This window comes from Gadus morhua, chromosome 8 (assembly GCF_902167405.1).
Source record: "Gadus morhua chromosome 8, gadMor3.0, whole genome shotgun sequence".
Taxonomy (NCBI): domain Eukaryota; kingdom Metazoa; phylum Chordata; class Actinopteri; order Gadiformes; family Gadidae; genus Gadus; species Gadus morhua.
The window spans coordinates 2,504,238-2,527,879 of NC_044055.1; the positions used below are offsets into that span (position 1 = coordinate 2,504,238).

At 42.0% G+C, this 23,642-nt stretch overlaps 1 protein-coding gene across 1 annotated transcript in view; it reads left to right on the top strand.

The window, feature by feature from the left end:
- Window positions 1-18,080, top strand: part of LOC115548580 (deleted in malignant brain tumors 1 protein) — a 59,523-nt gene extending 41,443 nt beyond the window's left edge. The window contains exons 15-17 of the mRNA XM_030363326.1: window positions 15,337-15,368; window positions 15,552-15,697; window positions 15,803-18,080. Coding sequence (XP_030219186.1) covers window positions 15,337-15,368; window positions 15,552-15,662 — 143 coding nt within the window. The 3' untranslated portion in view covers window positions 15,663-15,697; window positions 15,803-18,080. The remainder of the gene's footprint in view (window positions 1-15,336; window positions 15,369-15,551; window positions 15,698-15,802) is intronic.
- Window positions 18,081-23,642: the final 5,562 nt, after the last annotated feature.

Here is a 23,642-nt window from a genome sequence, read left to right on the forward strand (position 1 = left end):
GACAAATCCCCCTGGACCCATGAGCGTCGTCCAGAGAGGGGCTGCAGCTGGCCACAGAAGAACGGTCACTTGTTTTGATAAGAGGTAAGACCAGGGGCGTTGCTAGACCTAGAGTTTTACTGGGGCAAAGGCCCCCAACTGCCAACATTTTTTTTTTTACGTGTGCACAATATGAAATAGATGGATACAGAAGGGTATGTACAAGCTTCAAAATCATTGTCACTGTCATATTGTAGGCTATATTAAAGCACTGGTAAAGGTAAAGACGCAAAGATGGATTCATGAGTACCGTACAATTATATTTATTTAAACACATACACATCTCAAAGATTTACAAATAAGGTAACTGACAAATAAACAAAAAGTCTCTTTATGACCTTCACCTCTTTATCAGGAGAAGTCTACACATCTATATTTATTTAGAAGCTGTGTGGAAACAGCATAATTTTGCCAGAACGACATGTACTAAAAAGGCAAGAAACAAGGTTTAAAACTAATAGAATTTCTGACTTAAGGTGAGGTGGCTCATTGCCACCAATCAACCTGGAAAATGTTATAGAACCATCAAAGCTCTTAAATTAAACTAAATAAGGCCATACACTACTGCATAGAGCCTTTTTTAATGATTATTTTTTCACTATTAAGCTGTATCGCCGCGCCTTCATGGTGGCAAAGCGGTCAATAACGTGGCTTTGACTCACTTTGCATAGTTGCTCCTTTTCAATGGACAAAAGAGAAAGTTGGTATAGCCTTCCTTGCCCCATGGTTGACCTAAGCCAGGTGTGGAGCCTTCTCAACACACTGAAAGATCGCTCACAACTACAACTGTTTACAGGAATTGTGAGTGCAATGATCTGAATTATCTGTGTCAGTGTTGGGAACATTGTTGGATCCATATATGTTAAAAACACCCTGTATATCCATAATTTCCTTTTTTGTGTTAAGGAAGTTTTTGTCCACTAAAACTTCCTCAAGTTTTGAAGACAGACAATTTTTCATTCATTATTCATTTTCCGCGTGTGTGCGTGCACGCATGGTGTGTGTGTGTGTGTGTGTGTGTGTGTGTGTGTGTGTGTGTGTGTGTGTGTGTGTGTGTGTGTGTGTGTGTGCTATAAAACTACAGGCTACAGACGCTCAGTATTGAAAAACTGGTGCTAATTATGTGGGCAACATTCTTTAACAGCAATCAAGTTGTCATTGTTTGTGTCAAACAAGTTGTGAATTTGTTGTAACGTTAAAAAAGGAGATGACTTACTCTGGGCTGTTTCCAGCTCCCGTGGTTTCCAACGAAACATGATCAACAAAAAAACAAGGAATTGAAAGCTACTTACAATATGCCTAGGTTACATTAATTTCCCCTGATGGCAGCAATGTTCCACTTTCAGCTGGAATTCACGGTAGGCCTACATCAAAACCACGTGTCTTCTTTAGATTTCAGTTCCCTTTATTTATTCACACAGTTCAGCAGCGGCATTTATTCAGAATCAGAGCCCAAATTAAAGCTGCATTTAGGGCGACTATCACTACCCAGCAGAAAAATAGATGCACTATAAATGGTTTTGTAGGCCTATAGCAGTCACGAACATGAGCATAGTTGTGGAAATGCTGGTGTTAGAAAACAAAGTTGACGGGAATTAAAGTGCTGCAAATCTAGCATTAAAGGTTAATTTAAGAAGCTTCTCACCAGTCATTTGTCGCCTGGTCGCAGTGTCGAGTTTTTTTTAAAGTAGTTCACTAGTCGTAGCGTGCAAATAAATTGCAGTGTCAGAATTCTGAGAATTTTGTCAGCATTCAGATTTCTCAGAATTCTCTTACACTGCAAATTAAAGCGCTACTACTAGCAAACTAGTTTCAGCGTGACTGGAGAGAACTTCCTTAAATTAACCTTTAATGCTAGATTTGCATCAACGCTATTGTGTGAATTAGTATGGTTCTCTTTCATGGAAGCCGGAAGTGGGAGATTCCTTATTTTTTTTACCATTATTGTTTTATTAACAAATTTCTCCTACAGGGGATTGATAAAGTTCTATCTAGACTATTGAACAGAAAGAAACACTTGGTCATACTTTACACACTTTACCACTGAAACATTCAGAAGAGTCACGTGGACGAATCCGTAAATAACTGATTTTTTTCATTGGTTGTTGCGTTAAATCTTACCCAGATACAATAGGGCTATTTTCTGATTGGCTTTTATGTAGCCCCTTTCGTTTTTTGATTGGCTGGTAAGAGGCAGGCTCGACTGAAGACTCCCGAGGCAGCAGGAGATGTACTTGATGAATCCTGTCGATTCCATAGCGAGTGCGGCGCTTCTGCAGATTAATTTAATAATGATCAATGGAATTTTACTGGGGCACTGGAGACTTTTACTGGGGCACGTGCAGGGGTGGACTGGGAGAAAAATTCAGCCCTGGCATTTTCTCTCCAGACCAGCCCACTACATTATTAGCACTAGGGGTGGGACGAGACGAACGGGAAGAACCCTGTATATCCGAATAATAGTGCAGTTTTTTGTTTTTCAAGTTTGTGTTTCTTGTGCTGCTGACAAGAAAGGTGTGAAACCCGAACAGGAAGTTAACAGACATCCTGTGTTTGCTGCATGCATCTCCAACCGCCATATCTACTACAAAACCCTTGTTAAATATCACACATGATCCAACGCTAAATCCTCTCTTGCAGTTATTAGTCTGTGACTGTGAAAATCGTTTGGTGTAAGCCCAGCATTAGTTAAAACCAGACTCGGACAATAATAACAAAATCTCCTGACAAATAATCTAAATAGAAACATATTACAGACAGTAACAGCATTAGAGCTGAAACCAATTTGTTTTAACGGTGACTCAGTCATTATGAAACCCTAAATAGAGAATTTTTTTTTTTTTCTCATATACTTCTCATATTCTCATACACGTGTATGTGCACATGTATGTATACATGTGCACATACATGTATATGAGAATGCATATCTATTCAGACCTGTAATTCGGCCTACCTGCATAACTGTTAATTATATAAAAGATATGCAAATGTTTGAAATTAAAATCAATGTGAAAATCTTCAACCAGGAAATAATCATAATCAAACCTTTTGCTTCAATCTGAGGCAAAACAAGTTGCATAATAAACTCACAAAGTCAAGAGAAGCTCGCTCTCTCTCTCTCTCTCCATCTCTCTCTCTCTCCATCTCTCTCTCTCTCCCATGGTGCCCCATCTCTCTCTCTCTCTCTCTCTCTCTCTCTCTCTCTCTCTCTCTCTCTCTCTCTCTCTCTCTCTCTCTCTCTCTCTCTCTCACATCATAGAATAACTTCTAGCAGGTGAGGAAATCCTGTTTGACAGGAGATGATGGTAGCAGAGAATATAAAGAGACATTTATGAATAACCAATTGTCATTTTATCACACATATAGTATGTTTCTTCACATAAACCTTTAAACATACACATATTGCATCCCTCTCGAAATAGTCATCACCTCAGTAAACAATAAATGAATTGAAAGATTACAATAAATTCAATGGCAAATATTGCAAATTAAACTAATTATTTCCAATAGGTTTACTTGTATTTTGTGCTAAAATTCAAAGTGTCACATCTGTATTTACAATACAGCTTGATTCTGCATCTCTATTTACAGCTCATGAGTCCATGTCAAGGTTTACTGTTGCTATGGCAACAAGAGACTGCTAACGTTAGCAGCTGTTAGCTAGCTTAGCCAAATCATCTGAACAATAATAACCAATAATATCACAATTCGGCCTATTTAAACAAAATCAACCACAACTACCAACAGTCACAGCCCTTCAACTCTGGGCTAATATGTTGTCACAAGTATGCAGTTAATTAGGTCACTCCACATTCAACGTAAAAACGTTTTCTACTTTGTTTTGGACATGTCTCAAAATGTAGCCTAGCTAGCCCCAGGCTAACGTTACTTAGCATATGCCTCCACTCGCTCGTCTCCTGGCGCAGCAGCACCTGCTGGGGTGTGGACCCCGGCACCAAATAGGTCTGTCAATTTTGAACATTTAACTTCCAGAGGCTTAAGTCGCCGTTTTTCAGCACCACCCGGGCGTTTTCAGCTCCGTACCGGCTCCCGCGACTCCGGCCCATGCCCTGAGGTCCCACCCACCCTGGTTTGTGTTGTGATTGACAGCACTGTCAGGGCTCTCTGAGCCAGTCAGCCCATGATTGATTGACAATGACAAACATAGACCAATAATATGCGTCGATGCTGGCAACACACTGCTAGCTCTCTGTAGCCCATTGGCCGGCCCAATTGGAGGGAATTTAGAGAGAGAGGAAAAAAGAAAACATAGCGGACCGGACCGGCCCACATTGGGTCAACGGCCCACCGGGACGATGCCCGGTATGCCAGATGGCCAGTCCACCCCTGGGCACGTGCCCCAGTAAAAAGGGGCTGACGACGCCTCTGGGTAAGACCATAAGCTATGGTATTACTGTGCTTAATGTTAACTATATGCATTCTTTCTTCATCAAAAGTTGTGAGTAAACTGAATTGATATGGGTTGAATGTGTATTCACTGAATTCTTTATTTCCTTTCAGAACAGAAGAAGCCTGAGCAGGATCTCCACCTTTATCACCTCTTTGTCTCTCTCTCCCTCACCATAGCCTACCAACACTCGATGTATATAGATACAGATCAACTGTAGCAACACCACGCACGCACGCACGCACGCACGCACACACGCACGCACGCACGCACGCACGCACACACACACACACACACAGATATACTTCAGTCATAGTTTTACTAAACAGTTTTTCCTAAAATAAATGTTTCAGCAGCAACACGGTACTGTGTGTGGGGGGGGTCTATAAATGAGGACTATCAATTATTTTTTTAATATAGCCTACACTTCCTCCGGAGGTGGTATGACAAGTGTTTTCTACATGGAACCAGGCACCTTCATGGAAAATCTGATCCAAGTGTAAACCTTTTTTTCTTTTTTACTTTGTTGACATGCAACTTTCTTTTTTGTAAGGTCTAGAAGTGCAGCGCTTCAGTGTAGCTGTTGTTGAGCTTATCCTCTATGGTTAAGCATTGCTTTCCGTGCGCATTGTTTGCTGTAATACCACTGCATTTCACTTTAGTCACACACTTTGAGACTGTGTGTCGCTTGATAGGCAGGGAGGAGCTGAAGCGGAAAGCTTTTTGTATTATCTTTTAACTGTTACTGCAGGGCCACCGTTAATATAATATGCTATCTAATATATCTATATTAGATATTAAATTAATAGGCTGTGTACTGTATATATATATATATGTATATATATATATATATATGAATATATTAGTGCTGTCAAGCGCTTAAAATATTTAATCGCGATTAATCACATTAATGTCATAGTTAACTCATTATTTTCTATTCTAAATATCCCTTGATTTCGTGCTGCAATTCTTTTAGTGAGATCAGAGAGTGTTGAGAAGGACAGTAATAAAATATATTTGGTAAGCTGGATATAAGAAGAGAGACCCGCAGTGAATTCAACCAGGTCCACTTGACATCGGGTAGGTGCATGACAGTGGTAGGCCTACCGTAAAACTTCAATATCCAAGGCTTTTATTTGTTTCAATCGCTGAACTTTCGAACAAAATTCTTGCTCAGCAAAGATGGGAAATACTACAAATTTATTATTTAAATCAGTATGAATATTCCTACTGTACGTAGGCCTATAGCCTACGAATCACCAGGCTATTGAATAACGCCTACACACACAAACACACAAACACAAACACACACACACACACACACACACACACACACACACACACACACACACACACACACACACACACGGTGGCGGAGCAACAATATTGCGTCTTAATCTTAAGGCCCCCCCCCTTAATCTACCCCTCTGGTTCGATGCCGTACTCTCATTTCCTCATTCTGCCTAACGAGGCAGGGTAACAGTATCTAACATGTATTCATGGTCTATATTTCTCTCTGCTCTGTATCTCATGGATTGGTTTGTAGGACTACAAGGTAAAAAACACATTTTCTACCATTTGTCTCTGATTAATGTAGCCTATTGCTTACGTTGTTAGCAGTTATCTGGTAAACGTGAACGTCCATTTTAAGAAACAAAATAAATAACCTTATCATTAGTGTTTCTATGTTATGATATAGCATACAATATAGATTGAGCTTTCTAACTCTATAGGTCAGCTATAAATGAATCACATATTCAAATAACAAACATAAAAACCGCTTCTTAAAAGTCTTAAAACGACATAAATACAAATGTTTCAGTAAGTAATGTGCCTATTTTCTTTTGACTATATGTAAATAATTGAATGTAGCATTTTCTGTCGATTGTATCTGTTTGTATGTGGTAGGCACATTTTAAAACCTTCTTTGCAACGGATACAAACAGACTTGATTTGTAATTTTTTGATTTATAGTGACATTGTGTTAATGGATCAGTCTAGGGTAATTGGAAAATGTACATATATATATATATATATATATATATAAATATAGCATTTATCAATTAATACACCATTATGTTTTACAACCCAATATTATGTTTTAATACACGTGAATCTTCCCCTTGCAAGTAATGGCATGTAATCAAAATAGAAAAAAAAAAAAGTTGAAGGAAAGTTGTGTTCCTAATAGCCATTGTGGTCATTGTTTGTCGTGCTGCATGTACAGTTGTAGGCATGAGTTTAGGCACCCATGCTAAAGTTGACTAAAAAAATCATCTTTTGAAAATTGATCTTAATGCCTTAATCAAACAATTGAGTATGGGTCCCTGAAAGTGAGGCGACATAGTGCTCCCAAAATAGTGGTCTGTTTCTCATAGCATCAGGCTATAGGCCTACATGTTGTACTTGAGGATTTTTATAGTAATAGTTTTATAATAATGTATTATACAATTTATGAAATGTATTGGTCCCTGAAAGTGAGGCGACATGGTTGAGCGCTCCCGAAATAGTGGTCTGTTTCTCATAGTATTAATCCAGTACATGTTGTACTTGTGGATCTTTTTGCATCACAAGTTTTATAAAAATGTGTGTTGATACAATATTCCGATATCATAAAACAATATTTGTTTTGAAGTTCGCATTTTACTTGGGGACCATATCATTTTTGAGTGAAAATGACCCAAAAGAAATGTTACATACCTCAAATTTGTTATTACAGTTGACATCCATTTGATTATTCCTTCATCCAAACAGTCTTTTTTCCTTTCATAACTTTAGCGGTTCAGAACTGCATTTTTAAGCTGTTTCAAAAGGTCAATGCTTTGCTGCCAATGAAACAGCAGACTGTTCAAATATATGCAATGTGTTGGATTGATATATGAATAGATAGAATTTCCCCCCACCAGAATACATTTAGGATCTCCACCAGGTCACCCTAATGCAGCAGAATGCAGGAAATCATATACCCCCCCCCCCCCCCCCCCCTCATTTGTACATTTTAAGGTCTAATATAGCAACATACAGTATAATGATCTTTGGGACCTTTTTATATTTATCCACTTCATTCATACTCCTGCTGTTCTCATGCACACACACAGACTCCCCTCGTGCACACATGCACAGCTTTCCAATAATCCATCCTTTCCAATTCCTCCATACTTCCACAGTACACACTGTCTCCCCCCCCCTCCTCCCCACATCCAGTCACCCCCCATACATACCCCCCCCCCCCCCCATGATGCACCCACCCTCTCATACATACCCCCCATGATGCACCCACCCTCTCATACATACCCCCCCCATGATGCACCCACCCTCTCATACCCCCCCCCCCCCCATGATGCACCCACCCTCTCATACATACCCCCCCCCCCCCCATGATGCACCCACCCTCTCATACATACCCCCCCCCCCCCCATGATGCACCCACCCTCTCATACATACCCCCCCCCCCCATGATGCACCCACCCTCTCATACATACCCCCCCCCCCCATGATGCACCCACCCTCTCATACATACCCCCCCCCCCCCCATGATGCACCCACCCTCTCATACATACCCCCCCCCCCCATGATGCACCCACCCTCTCATACATACCCCCCCCCCATGATGCACCCACCCTCTCATACATACCCCCCCCCCCCCCCATGATGCACCCACCCTCTCATACATACCCCCCCCCCATGATGCACCCACCCTCTCATACATACCCCCCCCATGATGCACCCACCCTCTCATACATACCCCCCCCATGATGCACCCACCCTCTCATACATACCCCCCCCCCCCCATGATGCACCCACCCTCTCATACATACCCCCCCCCCCCCCCCATGATGCACCCACCCTCTCATACATACCCCCCCCCCATGATGCACCCACCCTCTCATACATACCCCCCCCCCCATGATGCACCCACCCTCTCATACCCCCCCCCCCCCCATGATGCACCCACCCTCTCATACATACCCCCCCCCCCCCATGATGCACCCACCCTCTCATACATACCCCCCCCCCCCATGATGCACCCACCCTCTCATACATACCCCCCCCATGATGCACCCACCCTCTCATACATACCCCCCCCATGATGCACCCACCCTCTCATACCCCCCCCCCCCCCCCATGATGCACCCACCCTCTCATACATACCCCCCCCCCCCCCCCCATGATGCACCCACCCTCTCATACATACCCCCCCCCCCCCCCATGATGCACCCACCCTCTCATACATACCCCCCCCATGATGCACCCACCCTCTCATACATACCCCCCCCCCCCCATGATGCACCCACCCTCTCATACATACCCCCCCCCCCCCCATGATGCACCCACCCTCTCATACATACCCCCCCCCATGATGCACCCACCCTCTCATACATACCCCCCCCCCCCCCATGATGCACCCACCCCCTCATACATACCCCCCCCCCCCATGATGCACCCACCCCCTCATACATACCCCCCCCCCCCCCATGATGCCCCCACCCTCTCATACATACCCCCCCCCCCATGATGCACCCACCCTCTCATACATACCCCCCCCCCCCCATGATGCACCCACCCTCTCATACATACCCCCCCCATGATGCACCCACCCTCCCATACATACCCCCCCCCCCATGATGCACCCACCCTCTCATCGACACACCGCATCTGTTTTCTTGTGCAGAAGCAGGAAATAACAGGAAGGAGACGGTCGGAGCAGCAACCACAGCTGATGCTCTGACAACCCTTACGTGATGTTCATCACATTTTTTTTTCAAGTTCAGTTGCTGTTTGGGGTTAGGTAAGGGCAGCCAGCTAATTAAGAATATTTGCTGAATGAAACCAACAATGCAACACATTGTTGGTTTCTCAGAATAAAAACATTGTTCACATCTTTTGGAGAGTGGGTGTGTGTGGGTGTAATTTTTTATTTTTAGATTAAAAAAGTTGCCAGTGCCGAAGAAAAGGGCTTGCCCCCGTCAGAGAAAATGTTGCATCTATTGGAAACGTCATAGTGGTTTTCCATAATAAAAGCACTATGCTTTGGTCCTAGGCTTCGTTCACACAAATGGATGTTTTCTCAATATTGAGGTGGACGTATCCCCTGCTTACCCCTGCAACACCTATGGTGTGATGCTGTTCTCTAATTTCTTCATTCTGACTGATGAGGCAGGGCAATGGTATCTAACCTGTATCTCTGCTCTATATCTCATTTTATGGTTCGTATGCTTTCGAGGTAAAACCAAAAATATTTCCCAACCTTTTATCTCTGATAAATATAGCGTATTGCTTTCATTTTATCTGTTTTAGGTGAACATCCATCTTTACTAAACATTATTTTCTATTGAAATATCGAAATAATTTTCTTCCGTCCTTCTTTAATACAGATTCGTTTTTATATCTTGATGAAAAAGGGTATCAGTATAGACAGCTGGATCAATAAATGTACGTACATTATAACATTGCTCTGTTTAATTAATTAGGGTATTTTTTATTTGAGGGTACACAAATAAAATCTTGTGTTTGCCGAAGGGGAACGATTTATTCTTAGAAATCTTAACACCGTAACCCAAATGTCAGGTCTTCCAATGGAAAGCGACAATAAGATCAAGGACATACTGTCACGTCCCACCCTCTCCTTAAGTTATGGATTATTTGTTTCTTTCATTCTGTCATTGTTTTCTGTGGTACTTTGTATTGCTCATTTTCCTCTCATTCCACGTCGCTCCCTGCGCTTGTTTCCCGCCTCTGATCTTCTTCCCCCACCTTGAATCTTTTGCACCTGTCCCTCGTTATCTTTCCCCTCCTAGTATATTTAGTCAGTCCCAGCCTTCCAATACCCATACTACCATACTATTTAGCATTGCAGATTTTTTTTTGTATGTTCCAATACATAGTATTAAAAAGGCAGTAGGCCAAAAATACCAGGATTTTGTACTACATCCGGATGCATTTCGTGGTATGCAAGCCAGTATGCTCTTTGCCTACCTTCCACGTTACCTTGCAACGTGTTTATATGCAAACGGGCATAAAGAAATGCACACACTGAGAGTCAAACAAAGATAGACGGACAGAAATGGATGATCCTGCAGAAACTGTTGAATAAGAGGCTGAAGCAATTTCCAAATGTTTTTTTTTTCACAAAATGTTGTACAAACAATATTTCTACAAATCTATCTCCATTGTAGGCTATACTTATATTTTTACCTTGTGGTTGATTGTTAAATGTTTTTCAATTATGAATGTTGAGGTGTCTTCCATTCATTTCATACAACCACAGTAAATTATTGGACAGTTTTTTCTTTGTTATTAAATGGTGTATATATTTCGTGTATATCACTTAATACACTATTATTTAGTTTTACAAAACACTTAAATCCACAGCAAGCACTCTTATCTAAAGTGACATACAAGTGATGCCGCCATCATGGGATCCATTTTTAGTAGCCACAAAAAACCGTCTATAGTCTTGTTTCTCATAGACATTGTGGTCATAGTCACTTAGGGCCCTATCTTGCATCCTGGGCAATTGACTTTCCCACTGGCGCATGTGTCGTTGATAGTTTGTAACTGGCGCAGAGCGTTCTTTTCCCTCCTGCGCCACGCGTCGGTAAATTAGGGAATGATCTTGCGCCCCAGGGGGCGGCTCGGCGAAAGGAGGAGGCGTGTTCTGGCGCAAATGTTCCCTGGTGCTATTTTTCAGTTTCAGAAACCATTTGCGGCACAAACCAGGAAATACCTGGTTTAAAGTCGCCACCTAGCCTAGCCACACACCGGCCCCGACGCGCGCCCCTTAACAGTGGTATAATGAGCACATACCACAGCCTGGCGTGATCTATTGCTTAATTATACCACAGGTCGAACCAGTGATCCAACGACTGCTCCTCAAGGACCAGACAACAACCCAGCCACTGAGGGGGAGGTCCGCTTGGTGAATGGAGGGAATGGCCCCTGTTCAGGCAGGGTGGAGGTCTTCCTCCAGGGCCAGTGGGCCACAGTTTTTGATGATGACTGGGACCTGGCTGATGCCCAGGTGGTGTGTAGACAGTTGGGCTGTGGGAGGGTGCTGTCTGCACCTGGTGGGGCCACTTTTGGACCTGGACAAGGGCCTATAGGGTTGGAGGAAGTCAACTGCAATGGCCACGAATCTGAGCTCACACAGTGTGACCTCATTGGACTGTGGCCCCACTACTGTGGTCACCAGGAGGACGCTGGAGTTGTCTGTGAAGGTAATACATCCATGAACATGTGGCCAGGGGTGGACTGGCCATCTGGCATACCGGGCATCGTCCCGGTGGGCCGTTGACCCAATGTGGGCCGGTCCGGTCCGCTATGTTTTCTTTTTTCCTCTCTCTCTAAATTCCCTCCAATTGGGCCGGCCAATGGGCTACAGAGAGCTAGCAGTGTGTTGCCAGCATCGACGCATATTATTGGTCTATGTTTGTCATTGTCAATCAATCATGGGCTGACTGGCTCAGAGAGCCCTGACAGTGCTGTCAATCACAACACAAACCAGGGTGGGTGGGACCTCAGGGCATGGGCCGGAGTCGCGGGAGCCGGTACGGAGCTGAAAACGCCCGGGTGGTGCTGAAAAACGGCGACTTAAGCCTCTGGAAGTTAAATGTTCAAAATTGACAGACCTATTTGGTGCCGGGGTCCACACCCCAGCAGGTGCTGCTGCGCCAGGAGACGAGCGAGTGGAGGCATATGCTAAGTAACGTTAGCCTGGGGCTAGCTAGGCTACATTTTGAGACATGTCCAAAACAAAGTAGAAAACGTTTTTACATTGAATGTGATGTGACCTAATTAACTGCATACTTGTGACAACATATTAGCCCAGAGTTGAAGGGCTGTGACTGTTGGTAGTTGTGGTTGATTTTGTTTAAATAGGCCGAATTGTGATATTATTGGTTATTATTGTTCAGATGATTTGGCTAAGCTAGCTAACAGCTGCTAACGTTAGCAGTCTCTTGTTGCCATAGCAACAGTAAACCTTGACATGGACTCATGAGCTGTAAATAGAGATGCAGAATCAAGCTGTATTGTAAATACAGATGTGACACTTTGAATTTTAGCACAAAATACAAGTAAACCTATTGGAAATAATTAGTTTAATTTGCAATATTTGCCATTGAATTTATTGTAATCTTTCAATTCATTTATTGTTTACTGAGGTGATGACTATTTCGAGAGGGATGCAATATGTGTATGTTTAAAGGTTTATGTGAAGAAACATACTATATGTGTGATAAAATGACAATTGGTTATTCATAAATGTCTCTTTATATTCTCTGCTACCATCATCTCCTGTCAAACAGGATTTCCTCACCTGCTAGAAGTTATTCTATGATGTGAGAGAGAGAGAGAGAGAGAGAGAGAGAGAGAGAGAGATGGAGAGAGAGAGAGATGGAGAGAGAGAGAGAGAGCGAGCTTCTCTTGACTTTGTGAGTTTATTATGCAACTTGTTTTGCCTCAGATTGAAACAAAAGGTTTGATTATGATTATTTCCTGGTTGAAGATTTTCACATTGATTTTAATTTCAAACATTTGCATATCTTTTATATAATTAACAGTTATGCAGGTAGGCCGAATTACAGGTCTGAATAGATATGCATTCTCATATACATGTATGTGCACATGTATACATACATGTGCACATACACGTGTATGAGAATATGAGAAGTATATGAGAAAAAAAATAAAATTCTCTATTTAGGGTTTCATAATGACTGAGTCACCGTTAAAACAAATTGGTTTCAGCTCTAATGCTGTTACTGTCTGTAATATGTTTCTATTTAGATTATTCGTCAGGAGATTTTGTTATTATTGTCCGAGTCTGGTTTTAACTAATGCTGGGCTTACACCAAACGATTTTCACAGTCACAGACTAATAACTGCAAGAGAGGATTTAGCGTTGGATCATGTGTGATATTTAACAAGGGTTTTGTAGTAGATATGGCGGTTGGAGATGCATGCAGCAAACACAGGATGTCTGTTAACTTCCTGTTCGGGTTTCACACCTTTCTTGTCAGCAGCACAAGAAACACAAACTTGAAAAACAAAAAACTGCACTATTATTCGGATATACAGGGTTCTTCCCGTTCGTCTCGTCCCACCCCTAGTGCTAATAATGTAGTGGGCTGGTCTGGAGAGAAAATGCCAGGGCTGAATTTTTCTCCCAGTCCACCCCTGCATGTGGCTATGCATTATCTTATTTTTCTCTCGCTAAAATAGCATGATACTAGATCTATGGCTTTTTTTATTATCAAATAAATAGGCATGTGATGAAAATGTGCTTATTGTGTTTGAAGTCGTCCTCATTCAATAACTTTTTGATTCAACCCGTAGTCAAATGTTTTCATTTTGTCGTAGCTGCCCATCCAGTGAGACTGGTCAATGGTCTCTCCAACAACCCCTGTTCAGGCAGGGTGGAGATCCTCCTCTATGGCCAGTGGGCCACAGTTTGTGATCATGGCTGGGACCTGGTCGATGCCCAGGTGGTGTGTAGACAGTTGGGCTGCGGGAGGGTGCTGTTTGCAGCACATGGGGCCACTTTTGGACCTGGCCAAGGGCCTATAGGGTTGGATGATGTCAACTGCAATGGCCACGAATCTGAGCTCACACAGTGTGGCCACAGAGGACTGTGGACCCACGACTGTGGTCACCAGGAGGACGCTGGAGTTGTCTGTGAAGGTAATACATTTAACATGTGGCTACACATTATCTGCTTTTTCTTCTGACAATAAATCTATGGCTTATTTTCCTATCCAATGAATAATATCTCATTCTTCAGAAAGATTGTGATGAAAACATGCTGATTTAGTTTGTTATTTGAGGTTGTCTTCATTCAATGACTTCTTCAATCAACCCGTAGTCAAATGTTTTCCTTTTGTCGTAGCTGGCCCTCCAGTGAGACTGGTCCACGGTCTCTCCAACAACCCCTGTTCAGGCAGGGTGGAGGTCTTCCTCCAGGGCCAGTGGGCCACAGTTTGTGATGATGACTGGGACCTGGTCGATGCCCAGGTGGTGTGTAGACAGTTGGGCTGTGGGAGGGTGCTGTCTGCACCACGTGGGGCCACTTTTGGACCTGGCCAAGGGCCTATAGGGTTGGATGATGTCAACTGCAATGGCCACGAATCTGAGCTCACACAGTGTGGCCACAGAGGACTGTGGACCCACGACTGTGGTCACCATGAGGACGTTGGAGTTGTCTGTGAAGGTAATACATTTAACATGTGGCTACACAATATCTGCTTTGTCTTCTGACAATAAATCTATGGCTTATTTTCCTATCCAATGAATAATATCTCATTCTTCAGAAAGATTGTGATGAAAACATGCTGATTTAGTTTGTTATTTGAGGTTGTCTTCATTCAATGACTTCTTCAATCAACCCGTAGTCAAATGTTTTCCTTTTGTCGTAGCTGGCCCTCCAGTGAGGCTGGTCCACGGTCTCTCCAACAACCCCTGGCCAGGCAGGGTGGAGATGTTCCCATCTGACAGAAGATTATACATTGACGATGTATCATCTCTCGGGAAGCATGTCCCCGTAAACACACATGAAAAAGGTCACTCAAGAGAGACATCCTACTGTTCCTTTTTTAAGTTAGAGTGTCCCGGTTGGATGAGGTTGATGGATCACTGACTCATCCCTTTTGAATCCCTTCCTCTGTTTTATCTGTTGACAGGTATTCCTGGCAACATAAAAAATCAGAAATTAATTTACCTCTTGCATTCGGCCTCAGTCTTTTCCATCCCATTCCCAATCATCATTCTGGTCATTCTTTATTGCTGGTGGAAAAAGAGTAAGTCACATTAGACTACAGTTTGAACTAAATTAAACCTTACTCTCATGGAGATTTATTCATACATGTTATTTGTCTGTGCCATTTTTTCAATAGAGCATCATACAGAAAACCTTGATTCTGAACTGGTAAGTAAATTATACCCTCCAAATATGTTGCTATTCACATTTCTTACCCCCGATAACTACCCTTCGAATTTCGAACTGTCAACTTTAAACAACTATAAATATTGAACATATCAATAAAAGAGAAAATGTTGCTTATAAGATAATCAAACAACAAAACACACGTACATGACATTCTCTTCCCAGAGTCCAAACTGTGACCAAGCTGCCACCATCTATATGAATGAGAGTCTGTTAGGACCCCCTCCTCTCCCTTTGGAGACCACTGACATAGAACTCAACCCCATAAGCACCTAGGAGGCTCTATGGGAGACATTGACTGTAGGTTTAAAGTAAGTATCAGCGTTATCTTGCCTACATGAATGCAATAAGTGTGGAAAAGCAGAGTCAACGAAGGCCTACATCCCGAGGGTTACCGACATGTCCCTCATCCACAGCTTCTGCTGCCCCTGAGATGAACCCCGGTTACTGTGCTGACTCCAAGTGGACCCCTTAAAGCTGTGAACCCCTCTATTCCTGGCTCACCTCATCCTGACAGGAAGAGAGGGGGAGGGCTTTATGACAGCCACAATGAACAAAGGAGCCCCCTTCATTCTTCCTCTCCCTTTACTTAGAATGCCTGCATTATGAATGTATTCCAAAATCACATATGTTGGTTTTTCATTTGAATGCATGCTTATTGTCTTAGTAGAAGGGATTGTCATTGTTCTCGTGCATGTCACATCTTTATGTTAACCCATATATGTGGTATAGAGGTTTGATTCCTGTGATTATACTTGGCTACTTTATGCATCGGGTGTTGTGATTGGCCAGTGCATGTGAGAGGCATCCAACATTTTTTGAAAATAACATGAAGCCTGAGTCCTTCGCAAACCAACTAATGTTTTGCGCTTGTGCCTTTATCTTTCAAACTTCAGCTTACTCAACCAATATTATTTCCGTCTTTTCTGCCATTCCGTCTTTTCAGGCCTCTTTTTTTTTTTTTACTTGTGAATTGGGATTCAACTGGCCTAAAAGATTCCCTTTGGCCAAGTCCGACCTAGGTGAATCTCACTGTTGGCGACAACCTTATTGAAATCCATCTGACAAGAAGTGATGGATCGAAAGAGCGCTTGTTGTAGTCCATCTTCGGAAAATTGTAGTTTCACGCTAGCGACGCTCAGGGCCGTCGATAAGGGGTGAAAGGTGATGACGATTCTAGGGGCCCACAGCCCAGGGGGGGCCCACAAAAAAAAAAAAAAATTTTTTTTTTTATTTTACTACCAGCTCATAGTACTACCATAGCCCCCCCCTCCCGTCAACAATTTCTCCCTCGTCAACAATTGCTCCTTACAACCCCCCCCCGTCAACAATTCAGCGCAGGGGGGCCCATCAGTAAATCTTGTCTAGGGGCCCAGGAATCGTAGCAACGGCCCTGGCGACGCTAGAGGTCAGCAATACTCACTGCCGCACAATTCATTTTAAACAGGGCTGGCTCTTCCTCTGTTTGAAAGGAAGCAGCTTTTCATCTCTCCTTCACCCGATGACTTCCACAAAGGTTAAGGAAAGGTGGCATAAAGATTAGGAGATTTGACTTTCTGAATTGGGCCCTGGTAGCAGTACTGTTATGCACAGGGGCGTAGCACAGGATCTTAGTGCCCCATGAAAGGTTATCTATATGGGCCCCTATGGTACGCAGGCCACATTTTGTCCAACATTCATTCTAAATCTAATACAATTATTTCACGTAATGTAGACAATATATTGGGGACATATCTGCCCAAAGCTGGCACTGCTGCTTTATTTTTTATTATTTACTTATTTTCAAGAACATTATCTCTTTTCATTGTTCAAATAATTTCTGAATTGTTTTAATTTTAAAATGTAATAGCCAAATGCGATGCTTCATGACCTATTGATGAATGAGATATCGCTTACATTTCAGAGCCCTTTCAAGAGCCTTCCCTCTCAGGCTTAACTGTCCTCACCTTTAACCCATTTGCCTCAATGCTGGTTATAAAAGTGTAAAATAACATCCATATTTGTTTCATGTGTTGTAGATATGAAAGAGGATTTCTGAATACGTAATTACATTTAGTTTGTGATGTAGCCTATCACAATTATTGAATGTTTCATGAAGTTGTATAGTTCTAGATACATGCACGCTTCTGAATTGTAGTAGCATAATGAACATAGTAGTTGCAGATCTATATAATCTATTATTTCTCTATAGACAGTATCATGGTTTTGAATAATGTTTTTTGCACTTTGGTCATTGGCGGCATCAAGTTGCTTTAAATGTGTTATTTAAGTATTTTCTGTTCCCTTGCTTTGCCAATTAGCTCTGTCACCTGTGTCTTATTGCTCCGGTCACATGACCAATCAAGCCATGTATTTAAGCCCTGATTATGCCTATGTTTAGTGCTTAGTCTATGATGTGCCACGTTCGTACTCTGACCGAAGCTAAAGTCTTGTATTGGAAATTATTATTGATCCCCTGTGTTTTGACCGCTTGCCTGCTCTCTGGATTACCCACTTGGATTTGCCCCTTTGGTATGACGTTTTGGACTTTTGTCTTTTGATGAGGATCTATCTACCTGTTTTTGAGTTTTCCTTTTGCCTTCTCTGTTGGACTTTTGGCTCTTTTTGGATTTTGCCCTCGTTTTGGAATTTGTGATCTTCTTTGTTTTTGCCCAAAGACTTTGTTGTAATAAACAACCTTTCAGTTAAACCCTCTCTGCACTTGAGTCTATACCCTTCCCTTTTTGTTAACTGGGTTCAGAGTAGAACTGTGGATTTGCAGATCCGGGCTCGATCCCCAATTCTGCCAGACCGATCTCGATCCATGCATGACTATTGCATTCATAGTCTATGTTTTGCTGCAAAGTTTTCACAATTTCCCCGGTGCCGGCATGTGTCAAAAAAATAAAAAAATAAAATAAAATAAAATATTATATATATATATATATATATATATATATATATATATATATATATATATATATATATATATATATATATATATTTATCAATGAATACAGCACTAAGTTTCTCCATCCATGCATCTTCAGCAGACCCTTTTATCTCAAGCAACTGGCAAGTAATGGCATACGATCAAAATAGCTCAAACAAGTTTACAAAAGTTGTGTTCCTATTAGCCGCTGTGGTACGGATAGTTCTCACACCGCATTGGGTTTCTTATGCAGCAACAGGAAGTGACAGGAAGGAGCCGGTCAGAGCAGCAACCACAGCTGATACTCTGACACCCCTATCATGATTTTCTACTCATAGCTTATTTTTTTCCAAGTTCAGTTGCTGTTTGTAAGGACAAGTTATTAAGAATATTTTACATATTTATTTAACCATTCACAGCAATGGAGACATTGAAAGAGCAGCTGGATGGATAGAGGAGAGATACTATTCATGTCCCCATAGAGTAATACACATGGGGCACAGCCAGAAAGAAAAGATTCAACCATTATTTATTCCTTCAAGTTCAAAGTATATTAAAGTATAGATATTATACATCATGTACTACAACACCTTCCCAAAGTTGGCACTTCTACTATATTATCTTATTTTGCAGAACATTTTCTCATTTCATTATTTTACACATTCAAAACATATCACACATATCTGTGTTTTGGATTGATTTTAGGAATCATGCACATCTGAATGTTATTGAAGCTGAATGATAACAATAATGTAACATCTGGGCCATCCATAACCGATTAAAACATTGATCACATCTTTTGGAGAGTGTGTGTGTGGGTGTAATTTCTACTGATTAAAAAAAAGTTGCCAGTGTTGAAGACAAAGGCTTACCCAGAGAAATTGTTGAACCTATTGGAAACGTGATAGCGGTTTTGCATGATAAAAGCACTTTGCTTTGGTCCGATGCTTCTTTCACACAACTGGATGTTTTCTAAATATTGAGGCAGACGTATCCCCTGCCTCCCCTACGCAACTTAAAACAAATTATTTATTCTTAAAAAATAGAAAGACCGTAACCCAAATGTCAGCTCTTCTAATGGAATGCGACAAAAAGATCAACGCCATAATGTCACGCCCACCCTGCTCCTTAAGTTACGTCCTATTTGTTTCTTTCATTCTGTCATTGTTACTTTACTTTGTATTGCTCACTATTCCTCTCCTTCCACGTCGCTCCCTGCAATGTTTCCCGCCTCTGATCGTCTTCCCCCACCTAGATTCTAATGCACCTGTTCCTCGTTATCTTTATCCTCCTAGTATATTTAGTCAGTCCCTGCGTTCCATAAAACATACTACCATACTATTTAGAATGCCAGAAAAATTATTTAGTATGTTCCAATATATAGTATTGAAAAGGCAGCAGGCCAAAAATACCTGGATTTGTGCTACATGCGGTCACTCATCGTTGTATGCAAGCAAGCATGCCCCTTGCCCACCTTCCCTGCCTAACTTGTCAACGTGTTTATATGCAAATGGACACAAAAACATGCACACACTCACAGTCAAACACAGATAGACGGACAGTAGTGGATGATCCTGAAGAAACAGAGGCTGAGGCGATATCAAAATGTATATTTTTCACAAAATGCTGTACCGACAATATTTTTACAAATCTATCTCTATCGTGTATTTGTTACTTTTGGTTGATTGTCAAATGTTGTTAAATGATGAATGTTGAGGTGTCTCACAATTTTAACCACAGTAAATATATTTAACAGTTGTTCCTGTGTTCTTAAAGGAGTATTTCACCGGTGGAGGCATTAATCTGTATTGAAAGTGGGTCATATATGTAGTCGAATAGTAAGATAAATTTCGTGACTTCTTGACCGAGAAAATGCAGACAGTGACTTTTTGGCGCTTGTAGATTGAAGACGACAACTCCCAAAATGCCAATCAGCGTTCATTCCCTGACGGACATAACATAACAGCCAATCAGCATGGAGCATGGAGCCTGGAGGAGATGGAGGAGACTGCATCGTGGAGGAGAAGTAATTGTTGCCGTTTGCGGACTTCCGGAGCTCTTTAGCTAAATAATATAATATATAAGTATCTATATTGTGTAATATTATATATAATATCATGGCCAAAAACTGTGTGCACCTTCAGATGATATTATGAATTAAAGACTGCGTCGGCTTCTCGGACGTCTCTGGTACTTCCACAACAAATAAAGACTCGTTGTGGGGGTTATCTCGGCCAGATTCCTGCACGGTTTCGGGTATCCGACGGGGGACCCGTACAATTTGGATGAACGCACAATTTGAATACTTTTTCGGACACGGGTGGGGGTCGGATCGGAAACCTGACAGCGCTGGTCAGTCGCGGGTTTTGGGATTACGAGCGAGACTTCTCCGGTGCTGGATATGCTATTCAGGTGCGGAGGAGTCAACTAAAACTGTCCACAGTGGATGATGTGCTTTTTAAGAGTAGTCTCAAAAAGCCCAAATGTTTTTTAGAGCCCCCCCCCCCCCCTTACACTTCCTGCTTTAAATGACGCAAAAATCGTCATGTTACGTCATTTGAAGCTGGAAGTGTTAGAGGTAGATACAGATCTCTCCGTCTCAGGGGGAAATGAGGGAAGGATGCAAGAGCATTAAAATATGACTGGGTTTCTAATGATACAAAGCTTAATGCAAATGGGTGAAGTGTCCCTTTAAAAAAAAAGGCAACAATTGTTAAAAATTTATATTTTCCAGAACATTGTAAAAACAACCTTTTTCTTGTTTATCGTTTCAAAAGGATTTCCACCTACCTGCTTACTTGCAAACGAACTACTTACCTGAAACCTTAAAATCACAAAATAAAAGAAGATAAAAAAGGAAAAGAAAAGTGTGGTTATTGAGTGAAGCCCAGCAACTCTGCGTAGATATCCAACTCCTTCAAGTGGAGACTGCACAAAGAAAGGGAGTAACTTGACAGTTACCTACTTACTTACTCACTTTGGGGATTGTTGATGATGTTTCCTCGGGGTTCCCCGGCACCTTGTCCCGCTCCATCAGCCTCTGCCAGAGAGCGACGATCCCTCTCTGGTCTGACGAACGCTGACGAAGGCGTGGTGACGCAGCTCCACCAGGCCGTGGGCCAGGGCCAATGTGACATGTTGACAGGCGACTCACGCCCTCCTCCTCCTCAGCCTGCTGAGGGGGTTCCCGACTGGGATGACGAGGCCTCGGCATCACGCGGGACCGATGGAAGAAGGGCCATCGGTTTGTTGTTATGAAACACAAATACAGGTACAAAACAATGAAAAAAAATGGGCCATCTAAGTAATTCCAGAAAGAGTAGCTGAACTCGTCCTGGGGTTAATTCAGACTCCTGGTAACGGTGGTCCAGGACAGTGGAGGAACGCTTTAGCGGACCAGAAGATGGCAGTGTTTCACCGCTGTAGTGGACCACTCCGCCACTAGGGGTCAATGTTTGACCCAAACCAAAAACATAATATTAAATTATAAGAGCTGTGATATGAATTAAACATTAAAAGATAGTAGGCTTCTCGAATTTGCGTGTCATCTTTGCGTTAGTCGAGCGTTAGCAGCTTTCTGCCAATAAGCAACCAGCTTGAATCGAGTGTTAGACTCTGTCGAGCCTTAGCAGGCCAATCAGCAACCAGCTGGAATCAAGAGTCGAGCGTTAGAGTCAAGCGTTAGCGGGCCAATCAGCAACCAAAACTAGTGTGATATCCTGGTTGTATAGCAATTAACATGTTGTTTAGAATTGGAATGCCTTTGTTGTCATTGCATTTTACAATACAGCGAAATAAGAGAGCTACTCCAGTATGTTCAAATCCCTTCACTTGATTTAAGCCATTTAACGTTTATTTATGTCTTAATCTATGTGGCTTTATTAAAAAATATTTTCAACCTCGCTTTGCACTACAGCACTCACCGCATTTTCTGCAGGAAATGCATAGAATTCGAAATTCGTCCCATCCTTTAGGCCACAGATAGCCTACTATAGTGTCTATAGCATACAACCCCTTTGTCTGATTAGTTTAATTAATTGTTCACAATTTACCAGCTCTCATTTTGAAGACTAATCACCGCGCCATTTGTTTCAATGGGAATCGCGATGGTCTATAGGCCTAAACTTTCAGAATCAAGTGTAGGCTACATATTTATAATTTGAAATTCGTCCCAGCTTTTTACCACAGATACTATAGGTTCTATATAGCATATTTTCTGGTTACAGTTTAATGCCTTTTTCACATTTTACCAGCTCTCGTTTTGAAGGCTGAATAGACAATTTGACTGGAACTACGTGCTTAGCAGGTGTCCAAATATCAGGGCTTAATGGACACCCTGCAGCCAATCAGAATTGAGTATTCCCCCAGACCATGGTGTATATATATATATATATATATATATATATATATATATAATCTATTTATCAATGGAAGAGGGGGGTTCTTAAGAGAGACAGGGCAATGTCTGAAGGATAATATAAGTTGGCGGTAGGTAGGCTACTATAAAAAGGTGTCATGTGATTTGTTCAAAGTAATTAAAATGGCACAATCATTTTTAAGGCACGGACACCATTAATGTCTTCTGTTGAGCCAAGTTGTGTCTGTGTCCACTGGACCTGACCTTCACCCGGTACGTATGGGTTCAGTTATCGCTGCGCTCTTGTCCGTGGTTGTGTGCTCTGCTCTCGTATTGAAAGGTTTAAATATTGTAGCACTTAACTGCACATCCGAATCACAAGGGGGCGCTAATGTTCACGGATCTTAGATGAGTTTTAAATGTTGTGGTCGTTCAAAAATCCTCTTCATAACCGATCTTACATCAGCGCATTCGAGCTCAGATAGGAAACGCAAGCGTGTCTTGCTTTGCAGATGGCTGGATGGATGTTGGAGCTAGGCTCGCAAATTCTTAAAGGGGTTTCGTAAAAGAGTTGGCATTCTGACAAATTCCTTAACACCGGTCCATAACAGACCGACTTTGAGCCAAATCAGATTCATTTAAACCTATACCTCCGCGCTGTCACGCTGTTATCACCAACCGTGTCGCTATTTTCACACCGTTTTCCAATGACTTTTTGTTGACATCTCAACGTTATGCTTTATTTAAAAGGTTTTGGTCTTTATCTTCCTTTGCTCAGTCTTTGGTGATTTGGTGACTTACATTCTTACGAAAGATATCGGATGTAGTCGAAATTGCATTTGTAAACAGATTGAAATTTAACTTTTACAATGAAGGGTTTTCTATTTTTGCACACTTAAATCATAGAAGAAAATAGGCTTATTTTGAGAAACAGTGTCTAACGACGCTGTTTAAGAGGTTTGGACGAAAATATTACAAAAACATCTTC